The following is a 13098-nucleotide window of genomic DNA, read 5'->3' on the forward strand; positions in this document are numbered from 1 at the left end:
ATCAGACACATTCAGTAATATCGATACGAAGTGTCAATGGCAACAGACCCTTGTCACAATAGCCTGAAGATATTTCTTCTACCACTTATTAAAATAGTCTATAGTAAGTATTTGCTTTTAAGGCATAAGTTAAAAAATATCATCACTGTAAATTACATTTATATTTACACAAGCTATCTGTTTTACATAAACAGTGTTACTAAAAAACGCTATGTAAGCTCTGATTAGTTATAATAATAATAGTTTTGTCATTTTCTATCAATTTTAAGATTGGCCATCAATGAAAACGACTAAACACTGTACAGCTAATGAGAGCTTGCACGAAATTTAACAGCAGGTTCCAATAAGTTATCGTCAAACATCGATAGCTTTACAGAGATAATCACAAACATGGAGAGCCAATTAATAGAAAACATATGCCTATTTAAAGGTGCTCCCACACAGCCGTTATAATATAACGTTAGAAACTGACTTATAACATTTGTTTTTTAACAAATTTGTTTTAAAATTTTATAAAAATAGTTTTGTTATCGTGTTACACAATGTTGTATAACGTCATATAACTGCTGTGTGGGAGCACCTTTAAGATAGTTATTAAAACAACAATATAACGCTTATATTATCATGTGCAGAATGTGCTTCTTTCACGCTCTAGATTGGAACATAACGTAGGTTTCTCCGACGGCTCTGTTGATGATGTCTCCAGGCTGTAATTTCAAAGGATCTGTTGTCTTCTTACATCTTGTAATCTTGTAGTTCAGGACTATGTGGTATAGGAGGACTTTCATCTCCAATGTGGTGTATCTCAAACCTAGAAAAAGTCAAGTGTTAAACATAGAAGTATAATTCTATATTTCTGGAATATTACTTTTTAACATCAGTTTTCTAATTAAAATCGACAAGCAAACCTGTTATTTTCAGTTGAAAAACTAAATTCTATCGAATGTTTGTTGTTATATCTTTTAATTTTTCGGAACTGTTTACCTTAGTAAAAAATTATTTGAACATGAACCATGGCAGCTCTATACATTCATTCGTCTCAGAATCAACTCAGTTCAACATATTTTACTGTATTACTAATAAACGTTGCCGATATACATAAGTATACTCTAATTAGCCAATAATGGCCCAGTATTTCGTTTTGTTGTTTAAGGCTGCTGATGTTCAAGTATTCAAATCAAGTGGTACTTACCAATACAATTCCTAGGTCCCATTCCAAAAGGCATGTGCGTGAATGACTTGATATTGTCCTTGTTTTCTCCATAGAATCGGTCAGGGTTAAATGTGTCTGGGTGTTGGTGGTATTGAGAGTCCATGTGTATTGCGTTTACTGCACCGTAGACCGAGTCACCAGGATAGACCTGTTATCAAACCATTTTGACACTAATGAGATTTCAATCCTGAAACAATATCTTTAAACCTATTTCACTAGCGCAATTCTGTATAATCTGTACTGTCGAGTATCGAGAGTTTGACATTTAGAATATTCTGCCAAGTTGTTCCTACGACGCGCGTTAGAGGCGCTGATCAAATTTTCATACAAAATTTATCGATGACAAGCCGGTTGTCGGTAGTCGATAGTAGTAGAGAATTGCGTCTCAATTAAAAACACTCTGTCTATCTATACCTCCGCTTTGAAACTATCCAAGAAGAATGATTGATTGTCATTTTGTAAACTTTTTCGAAAACAGCACAAAATTTATTATCTCATCAAATAAGATTTAGAGCTCTCCCAATTTTATTGACACAGAAACACTTAAATGGAAACTGTATATTTTTTATATTTACCACATAAGGTTCAGCACCATCTCTTGGAGGCGGCATTGTATAAGTCATGGAACACACTCGATCCATGACTAAGGCCACTGACCACTTTCTAGAAGATTCTGCAAATAAAAAACCTGCTAAAATTCTATTCCTGTAACATAACACAACCAGGCTATCATAAGAACGAACAGTTACCATTTAAAACGCAGTCCAAGTACTTCAACTCTACAATATTCTCAAACGTCAACTCTTCATAGTTCTCCTGATGTTTTCTGATCTCCTGGTACAATTTGTCTTCACAGTAAGTGTGTAATGATAACTCGTGGATGCACATTGTTAATGTTGATGCGACAGATTCGTAACTTGCTATAAAGGCGAAGAAAATTTGCCCTGTGATGTCGTCTAAGGTCCAATCTGGAAGTGTATATATTTATGAGTAACTAAAACCCTAAAAGGGAGTATTAACGGGCTCATAAAGTGATGCAACTTATTAAACTTTTACTTCAAACTATTCAAGAGACACTATTGCTTACTTTGTTGAGGAAGTAACGATGTTAAAAACGTACAATGAAAAAATCTATTTTCAGGTAAAATATATTATTATTGTACGAGCCTACAATGTAACTTGTGTAATTGTAAATATAATAAGGTTTTCATAGCATATATATAGAAAAAAGTGTACAAAGTTTTACTCTAAATTTCAAACAATCCAACCTGTGTACTCTTTGAATACTTTCAATCCAATCATCGCGAAACTAAAAAATATTCGACTAAACCTATTACGTGTTTGTAACACAAATGTTTTTAAAGTGAATTTGTTTTTGTTAAGTTTACCTTTGAAAACAGCCATATTAACGAAAAGGCTATTACAAAACGCACACATTCTTGCCTGTGTGTATATTTTTTAAACATTTATTATGCAAATAGCCGTATTTTTTATAGAATATTTTTTGTTGTATAGTCTGTTCAATTAACAATTCATACTAACTAATACTATAAAATATTAAAGTCTTTCTGTCGCTTTTGCCTATACCTGAAAATATATAACCAAACCCCGTAAGAAACGTTTTATGGAATATTGTTTGTATTATATTATATGTAATAAACAAACCTTCTGCAACTTCCATTAATAAGTTAATCATGTCTGGACGTTTCACGTTGTGTTCTTTCCTACGTTCGATCGTGTCTGCTACAATCCTTCTGAAGAACTCGGTGTCTTTAGGAGATAGGAGTTGTATACCTAAAAACTGTAATACGAATAAAATAATAATAGGTTAAAAGAATGTCCCACGATTTACTGACTACCTCCTTGGCGCAGTAGTTAAAGACCATATCATTGTCAAAAACCTATACCCACGGGCTAATATAACAAACTAGCTGACCCGCGCAACTTCGCTTGCGTCACATAAGATTTACCTGTTTGTGTAACATTTTTTACTGGTACTCTGCTCCTTTTGGTCGTAGCGTGATGATATACACCTTATAGCCTTCCTCGATAAATGGGCTATCTAACAATGAAATAATTTTTCAAATCGGACCAGTAGTTCCTGAGATTAGCGCGTTCAAACAAACAAACTCTTCAGCTTTATAATATTAGTATAGATGTGTTTTTACCTGCATAATTTTTGCTACAACAGGAAACTGCGTTGTAAAGAAATGGTACAGCCTTTTAGACGTGTCGAAGTGTACTGCTCTCTCTCCAATAGTATAGAATTTGTTGTCTCTTTCTTTCACAGAGTTGATGAGGAGACCGAACCCTGTTGATGCTATGACGTCGATGGCGTAGCGACGCATCAGGTCGATCACATCTACGTCTTCTGATTGATGATCTATCAAACAATTGATAAAATATCAGATACTGTTTCAGAAAAAAATGTTTTATGCTATTAGGAGAAGCTTTACTTAGACATATTATATGGAATACACTTGAAGAGTCCATATGTCTCAATGCTTTATAGCCCACAAAGATCTTAGGAGCAAAGAGATATTGGGGCTGTTGCTTAAAAATAGAGAAATATTTTTGTTTCGCTTTTTTTAACGCCTAAAAAGAAGTCTTTTGGAGTAGCAAGACCAAATAACTTCATTATTCAAAATATTCATATAATTAACTGCTTACCTTTAAGATAATCCACAATATTGTTACTAATCTGTGTCATAAACGGGAACATTTGCTTCAACTTAGAACCGCTAAAAGCCTGAGTCAGTCGGCATCTCATCTCGCGCCAGGCATCATCTAAATAAAAACGAATTCTGTTAACGAATATTATCATCAAAAAAAATCAATCAATGAGTCTAGGCTTTCTTCCAACTATGTTGGAGTCGGCTTCCAGTCTCACCGGATACGGCTGGATACCAGTATTTTTCATGAAACGACTGCATACCGAACCTCCACAACCCAGTAACGTGGGTTATAGCTCGATACCCTTCGGTAATACTGGTTGTCAAACTTTCAATCTTAAGACTGCTGTTAACGACTGTTAAAGATATTTGCTAATGACAGCTGGGACCCACAATTTAACGTGTCTTCCGAAACATAGAGGAACTCGACATGTATAAGATGGTCACCCATTCACAGAACAACCCCGACAAGCGTAGCTTAGCTTCAGAGATCGATCCGCGCGGCTGTTGTTAACTAAGCCACGAGCTCCTCCAATATCCCCGAAATGTATGAAACATGTATTTTGAACATCGACAACTGTGTTATGTTTATCGAAATCAATTAATATGGAGAGCGAGTGAAATATAATTATCACTACGATATGATACAAACAGATTTACAATAACATCAATTGTAATCTACCACGTGTGGTTTCGGTTAAATTCATTAAAATTTAATTAACGCGCGTGTTGTATCGCCAAAACGATTTATCAAAATTCATACGAATTTTATTGGTCAAATTGTTAGTGTGTTATTTAATTTCAAAAATGAATTTTTAGATTTTGTCGTGCAGAAAAACGTTTTATACTTTTTCATGATCAGATTAACGGACTTATATTCTATTTGTTTCTGTCAAATTCATCTGCCTTCGTAGACTGAGAGCTAGTAAGAAATAAAATTGTTTATTTATTTTACATGCGGCTGCTGATGAGGATGAATTCAAATCTCGAGTTGGGGAAAGGGCTATAGGTTCTCCTAAACATTAATAGCCCGGAGTTTTGCAACTGGTGTAATATGACATGAAATTTGCCCTCTATTACATGGAAATAATATTCTTAATAGCGAAACCTCCTAGTCTCATCCATGTCAACCTAAACATGTATTATTAAAGATCCAAACGGCTCAAAGGTGACTGACTGACGTAGTGATCTATCAACACACAGCCCAAACAACCGGAAGGATCGTCCTGAAAGTTGGCATGCAGATAGATGTTATGATGCAGGCATCTGTCAAAAAAGGATTTTGTTCAATTCTACCCCGAAGGGGATGAAATAGGGTATGAAAGTTTGTTTGAAAAGTCTGTTTTCAGTCGCATATCACGCGGACGAGGTCGCGGGCAAAAGCTAGTATTTTTATAAGAAACCTACCTTTCATATTCAAAAGACTGGAACCAAGTAACGGGTCTATTTCTTTTGGAAATAGAACCTTGCGGTTGACGAAGTGGTTAAAATCTTTGATGGTGATTAGCTTCATCAGGTCTGGATCCCTCACCAAGATAACAGGCTTACTGCCTTCTATAAAGCCGACGTATCTGTGAATACAATAATATATCAGTATAACATTACTTATCCATATTTTCCATACCTACTAATATAAATTTTTAGGAGCAAAATTAAAAAATAAAAAAACATTTATTACCAGTCCAGTATTACAAAATTATGCTTATATCTACGACAACCCCACTAGTCGCAGCCTGTACTTTAATATTCTATTTATTATGTTTTTTCGGATGAACGGGTTAATTGGTTTGAATGACATTTTGTATGGTTATAGATTACATTCATTGACAGGGATAGCAGTAGGTAAATGTGGAACGACTGTGAGCTAGGATTTTTTTACAAACGTTTTTAGCTTTAGAATATTTTGACTGTTCTGTTTGTGGTTTCGACAACAATAAACTTTCAAAACGCCGCAATTCAAAATAAACTAAAACACAAAACGTCACCATTCCACGGAACATCGAGTCGATTTATGGTGATTAGTGCCTGCAGTATAATCCGGCCAATGCAAATAGGTAGGTTTAAGAGAGAGCTCATATGACGGAAGCAATAAACGCAATTCTGCCGGCTAACACTGGTAATCATCGCTATGGTTATGGTGCTATTTTGTTCGTGCAAAATGCACCGGTGCAAAATTTGCATGCAGTAATCAGACTCCTTTAAGTGGCTGTTTCATATGAATTGTTTTTCCCTGTGTTGGCTTAATTGTTCCCGGGTTTAATTCTAACAAGGTTTCAGGGCAACTAGAACGTAATTGTGTTATTATCTTAATTTTGAATAAGGATAGTTTTAGTTTGTAATGAAAGGCTATGCTTAGATAAAGAAGAATTTAGGAAAATAATAACTACTACCTATCTGGTAATAGTCTGGCGTCTATTAATAGACACAAAAGCTGCAACTTAAAAAAAATTAAGGTCAACAAATGAAGAGAATGTTGTGCGCGACCGGAGAGGCACAGTTCACTTTTTTCATAAATGCGAAAGTTTGTTAGGATGGATTCGTGTTTATTAGGTACTGTACTGCAAAAACGACAGTGCCAAACTGGCAATTTTTATTGGTACACGGATAGTTTAAAACCAGATTAACACATAATTTTACTATACAATTTATCAAGGAAAATCATTTCACGTCGACAAAGACGGGGGCAGAAGCTAGGCATATCCGAAATATAGAAATAAAACATAGGTACTTACTTTTCACCAGGAAAAGCCCTGTAAACAGCTTCCAAGTCATCAGCAGCGTGCGTTAAACCAAAAGTACTGGAGAATGTATTCCCAAATACTGGGATACCAGGCAGATATTTCACACCATGTTTATCAAAATGACGGTGAATCTTCTTGTAAATATAAATATGATAGCTTATGAGAACGGTTAAGATAAATATTAAGAATTCTATCACCATTTTTATAAATTTTTTGATGATTTTTTTTTATATCGGTGACTTTGAAGGTTGAAGATGCTCAGTTAACTATGTCCAGCAGATTCACACAGGAATATAAAATGAAACTCGGAACTATTGAAATTTAGTACACATTTTAAAGAAACTTAGTACACTGATAGCTTAAAACCTGGATTAACACATAAGATATAGATGAAGTCGCGAGCAAAAGCTAGTTATTATTAAAAAATCGGTGTTTGTTATGGCTATCCATGTATCTATGTTGAAAATTTCAAGTCCCAACTGGCCGCTTCAGAATCACGTGTAATATATTCAGCTTTTATTAGTCTAGTGTTGATTACCTGGTAGTATATAAATGTATATAAGAGTACATAACGCGTCGTCTTTAAAAAAGTACCCGTGCTATTATTTACTTTAAAATATTATTTATTACTTATTTGATCAAGTGTATTAGAGGCTAAATGGATGAATGGAAGGCATTGCGCGAGTGACGGTTTTTAAATAGCTATAATATTTACAAAAAATAATAAAAGTGCCATAGATAAAAGGGGTAATTAATTTTGAACAAAATATTCTTTAAATATATTTTAAACAAAATCTCTAGGGCAATTGGTTTTATTTAGATAATCTGATGACATCACTCTTTTAGGTAAAACTACGGAATGAGTTTTTTTGTCACGGAAATTGTTTTTTTGTTTGCTTTTCTTCAGGTTGACACATTAGGACCAATTTCAATTATTAATTTTAATTTTATAGTTTAGCGATGATAAATTGTATCCCGTTATAGGACGTAAGTTTTTACTATTTTTAACATAAGTGACGTCTTTTGACATTTCGGCGCAGTATAAAACCTACATTGAAACGTTAATCACTCCAAGGTTACCTAAAGGGTAAAATACGTGTGTTGATGATTTTATTATATTAAATATGAAGCTACATATATAATATATACATATATATATACCTAACCTACCTAACGGCGCTTATAAATAGTTGCGAAGCACTCGTAGCTAGTTGAACTCAGCGGTGGGTCGATCAGTGGGTTAAGCACCCCTATCGCGGTCAATTCATAGATTACCGCATAGTTTTCAAGCTGAAGATATCCATGCTTCGGATGGCACACAATAATTGTTCCGGTTGTTATCTATCATGTTAGGTATCAGTCGCTAAGCCTTGTCGAAGGCCTTCTGGTGACTTGAACAACTTTTGACTTTGATTGAACATATTACTTTGAATGAGAGAATCAAATAGCCGGTAGCTAGGGGAAAATACTCGCATTTCCACGTGTAGAAAGTCGCGGTCAGAGGGTGGTGTAATATAATGTGGGTAAACAGACATTGTTATCATTCCATCCGTACCCACTCGACCGGCGGACTGTCATAACACGACTCATGGAAAAAGAGATCGCTACTCAAACATAATCCATACTTATAATAAAATCGTGGGGAAAAAATATAAGCTGCTTTGAGTCCAGTCACGTGGACGTGAGATAGCCAATGAGTATCTTGTGTTTGATGTAACAAAATGTTACTTGGCTGGTTGCCTGATAAAAATGTAGAGTGTAAAATAGTAGGCAGTGAGAGCCGAGAGCCAGTATGTGCCTTCCTTGCATATGGTCGGGAGTTTGAAACCAAGGCAACACCCAATGATTTTTCGACGTTACAGGACCAGGAGTATTCAAAATGTACTTTCTTCAACGGCGAGGGATTGCCTGCCTGTCAATTCTTTAACACAGTTCTTGAAGGTACAAAGTCCTTAACGCTCTCCTGGCTATCGCGAGTGGACTCAAGGGTCATCCCCCTTTATCATTCGGGGTGGAGGCTTGACCAGGTTTACAGTAATGGTTTCAATTATTAATTATTGTAAAAAAGGTAGCCTATATTTGTCTTTGGGGATTTATGTATTCCAAAAATCTACATTATTTTTTACTGCAAAATAGAACCTTACCTAACCACAGTTATAATCTATCACTACAAGAAAAGTGCTACGCTTATTTCGTAGCGCCTACAAATAAAATGAATCGACCAATCTGGACTCAACTGTTTCTCAATAATATTTGTCTATCATTAATAAATATAGTAGTGACGTCATCGAAGTCAAACAAAGTATACACGTGTAAAGTAATTAATGATAATAATCATTAAGGTTGCTGAGTAATATGTATGTTTAGTACGTAGTAGTTTCTGAAAATATTAAACATATAGAAGTAAAAAATATACATACGCACACAATAGTACATTGTGGCAAAAAGTTGCATCAGTACGTCACAGTTCAGTAAATTTTAGTACAAGGTTTTATTTTATTAAACAATTACTATTAATTCTATTATGGTGCTTTGGTTAAAGTGGTCGCAGCGCTGCTACTACTGAGTCGGAAAGTTGTAGGCTCGATTCCCGTTCAGGGTTTTGTGTCGTGCACAAATAGATGTTTTTGTGTTGTAATTGGTGTCCATTGGATATATGTTTGTAAAAGTCCTCATGACACAAGAACAATTCTTAGTGCAAGAGTTGTCTTTTCCAAATACCTAAACATATTTCTCTTAAATCTTGAACTGTCAACATTCCTATTAATTACTAATGTAATTAAAGATTACAATATCATCTACCTATCTTGTTATTGTTTCTAAATATTTCGACCCCTCCTACGTAAACTATGGTAACCCACAAAAAATCAAATTTTCCTTTTTTACGGAAATGCATATAAAATTAGTTAAAGAATGTATAAAAAAAAAATTGTAACGAATTTCCATAAGGAAGTCTATTTTCTCAGTCGTATAATATGGCAAGTTCTGAACGTCCACGATGTAAAATATTGCGAGAGTCGATGCGACCGTTTACGAAGGGTGCGCGGGGAAGCCGTGCGGTCGCGAGCGCATTGTAAGTATCAGTAACCGTTGTTTACGCCGGACGAAGCGACTTGCGCAGTTTATTTGCTGAGTTTTACGAAAAATTGTTTGTACGTGTTTATAATACTTTTATAATGACGGATAGATATAAAGTGTATAGTACAGGTAAGAAAATTTCGTCTATGTCAGACATTATATTTAATTTAGCCGTCAACCGATTTAATGTTAGCGGTGAAACAGAAGATAAACCAGGTAAATATTAGCTATGGGTATTAAATTATTACTCATTTACTTCAGTAATTACTTTTTTATAAATATTTAAATACTTAAAACGTAAAGAAGTCGAAGCTGTGTGTGCTATATTACTTGCTCATATCTCCGACGTATTTTATGGTTAGTGATACATACCATAATGTACGTCGGAAATCACATTTTTTCATGTAATGTATGTGATAGTTGCCATATTTTCCATGGGACCAAATAAGGAAACCTTATGTTGTACAATCACTTGCTATACTTTACACCGTAAATTACACCAAAAAAAATATTGTATCTAATACTTACCATAATTCACAGTGGATAGATAATTAATATACGATATATTACGTTCCTAAATATTATTGATTTATTCATATTATATTGATTTTTGTTGGTATTATTATATTTCAGATTCTCCTTTGCCCCCCGGAGCAGATTTAGAAGAAATAAATAGTTTAATGGATAATTTGCGACCCACTTGGCCGCTTGGTGTTGGTGACATTGAGATCTAATAGTTTAGTAGATGTTTCTGCTAATACGTGATTAACACTTGCAACCAATCCTTTAATGATTCTATTCCTAACAGTATGTATGCTTCTTTATTTACTAATTTTAAAATATGTACCTATTTTTGTTATTTTGTGTTGGTTTGTTTTGCTGAGACTTTCTTGAGCTACGAGAATTTATTATTTACCTACATTTTTGCATTCTTAAACTGATAAACTACATTTATATTTGAAAATAAAAATCATCTCTTTTTTTCCTAGTGCGAGAGATGTAGGTTTGGTATGCGTAACGAAAAATATTTTTAACTGCTTAATATCGAAAGGTGAAAGAGATGCATGCAATAAAATGTACTAAGTTTACTCAAGCTAGCTATGACCAAACTATTGTTTATTGGGCATGTTGCAGTGTTTGCTTTCCCTATTTCAGGTTACACAGAGAGCCATGGCAAAAGTTGTTACATTCCAGATTCGGAAACTGAAATATTTTAGCTAATGAAAACGATAATTTAAATACTCCATGCCCATCCACAGAGTGTGATTTCATTAATCACCTAGATAGTGACTGCCATAATAATTTATGTCCATGGTTCGTTTCAAATAATACGGAAGACATTATGTCCATAGACTCACCATTTATGTGACAAAATAGTTATGCTTCTACTCCTCAAGCAAACACTCCACTCTAATGCTCATCTGTAACGGCTACACCTCTGTCCAATAAACGAAAACTTCCAAGAAAAGACAAAGCAGATATAAGAAAAAGACACGTCTCTGAATGGATTGATGTTAAAAGAAAAGCTTTAAGGAACACCGGCAAGTAATATACGAGTCGTAATGGAACTATTAGGCCAAAGAAGTCTCAAACATGTCGCATGAAATGCTGCAGCAAAATTGACGAACAAGAGCGATTAAACATTTTAAAAAATTTCTGGGACCGTAAATATAAGTTAAAAACATTCATCATCATATTAACTTGTACTTGTACTCTTGTTCGTCAATTTTGCTATATATTACTTGCCGCTGTTCCTTAAAGCTTTTCTTTTAACATCAATCCATTCAGAGACGTGTCTTTTTCTTATATCTGCTTTGTCTTTTCTTGGAAGTTTTCGTTTATTGGACAGAGGTGTAGCCGTTACAGATGAGCATTAGAGTGGAGTGTTTGCTTGAGGAGTAGAAGCATAACTATTTTGTCACATAAATGGTGAGTCTATGGACATAATGTCTTCCGTATTATTTGAAACGAACCATGGACAGAAATTATTATGGCAGTCACTATCTAGGTGATTAATGAAATCACACTCTGTGGATGGGCATGGAGTACTTAAATTATCGTTTTCATTAGCTAAAATTTCAGTTTCTGTATCTGGAATATAACAACTTTTGCCATGGTTCACTGTGTAACCTGTAATAGGAAAAGCAAACACTACAACATGCCCAATAAACAATAGTTTGGTCATAGCTGGCTTAAGTAAACTTAGTACATTTTATTGCATGCATCTCTTTCACCTTTTGACATTAAGCAGTTATAGATCTTTTTCGTTATGCATACCAAACCTACTTTACCTAACCTTACCTTACAATGTCTACTATTAGAACTGTTTTTTATTGAAATTTGATGAAAAAATTTCCGAAATTACAATTTGATTACTTGTTCTGTTTTATTATTTTTTTTTATTTAATAAGTAAAAAAAAATTGTTTATGTTTGACGGTACTTTTTAAAAGGCTGATTTTGTTGTTGATCTCAATGATTATTAAAAGTATAACTTTATAATTTAGATATAAAATATAAGGTTAACACATATTTTTTATATTGTTTAATATTTTGTAAGAATGAAGATAGTGAGAATAAAATAAATTTGATTGAACAATATTTTGTGTTTTACAATATTTGGAAACCTAAAAATATTCCAACGTATATTGTAGTAAGTGTTACTAACGACTAAAATCCTTAATTAGTTTACCATGTAAAAAGTAGTAAGTTGTATATACCATATTAGCAGATATTTATTTTGCGATGTAAAATATGGCAAGTAGTACATACGATAAAATTACTAACATAATGCACGAAGTAAAATATGGTAACATCATTTTCTCAAAAACTAGTAAAATAACCTTATAAAATATAATAACATCTTGAAGAGCAATTGTTAACTAGTCTACGTAGTAATTTTCAAGTCAATATATAAACAGAACAAAATTTTATACAACTTTATATGTTCAAACAGCTCTACTGTAAAATTGACACTTTGGGGTTACCATAGTCTACGTAGGAGGGGTCGATTTATTCTGAATCATGGCACGGTTGATCAAACATTAAAATCAAACAAACATCCATATAAATAACCTTAGTGCGTAATTAAAGAATAAATAAATATCGTCACATAAACGTGTGTTCTCAAGCTCATTCAATGATTAATGTTAAATAAACTACCGAATTTTACATCATATGGTATAACATCTATTATACCTTTACTAACTTCATATCTAATAATATCATTAATCATCGATTTATGCAATTAATTTTATTGGTAACAATATTTATTTTTCACTTCATGGCTGTTATGCCCAAAGATGTGCCCAGGGGTATAAAATAATGTCCGTGCTATGGAAAATGGGGCGAGCACATATACAATTATACAACGTATAGGCTACATTACCAAATGCA

General features: G+C 33.8%; 1 protein-coding gene across 1 annotated transcript; it reads right to left on the minus strand.

The window, feature by feature from the left end:
• Positions 1-644: 644 nt before the first annotated feature.
• Positions 645-7930, minus strand: LOC142974915 (putative cytochrome P450 9f2). The gene is made up of 9 exons (XM_076117486.1): positions 7902-7930; positions 5293-5456; positions 3884-4000; positions 3382-3596; positions 2879-3014; positions 1963-2181; positions 1789-1886; positions 1193-1361; positions 645-811 (listed from the first exon to the last, which is right to left on the minus strand). The coding sequence occupies exons 1-9, from the start codon at positions 7928-7930 to the stop codon at positions 645-647; spliced, it is 1314 nt and encodes a 437-aa protein (XP_075973601.1).
• Positions 7931-13098: the final 5168 nt, after the last annotated feature.

This window comes from Anticarsia gemmatalis, chromosome 8, assembly GCF_050436995.1.
Source record: "Anticarsia gemmatalis isolate Benzon Research Colony breed Stoneville strain chromosome 8, ilAntGemm2 primary, whole genome shotgun sequence".
Taxonomy (NCBI): Eukaryota; Metazoa; Arthropoda; class Insecta; order Lepidoptera; family Erebidae; genus Anticarsia; species Anticarsia gemmatalis.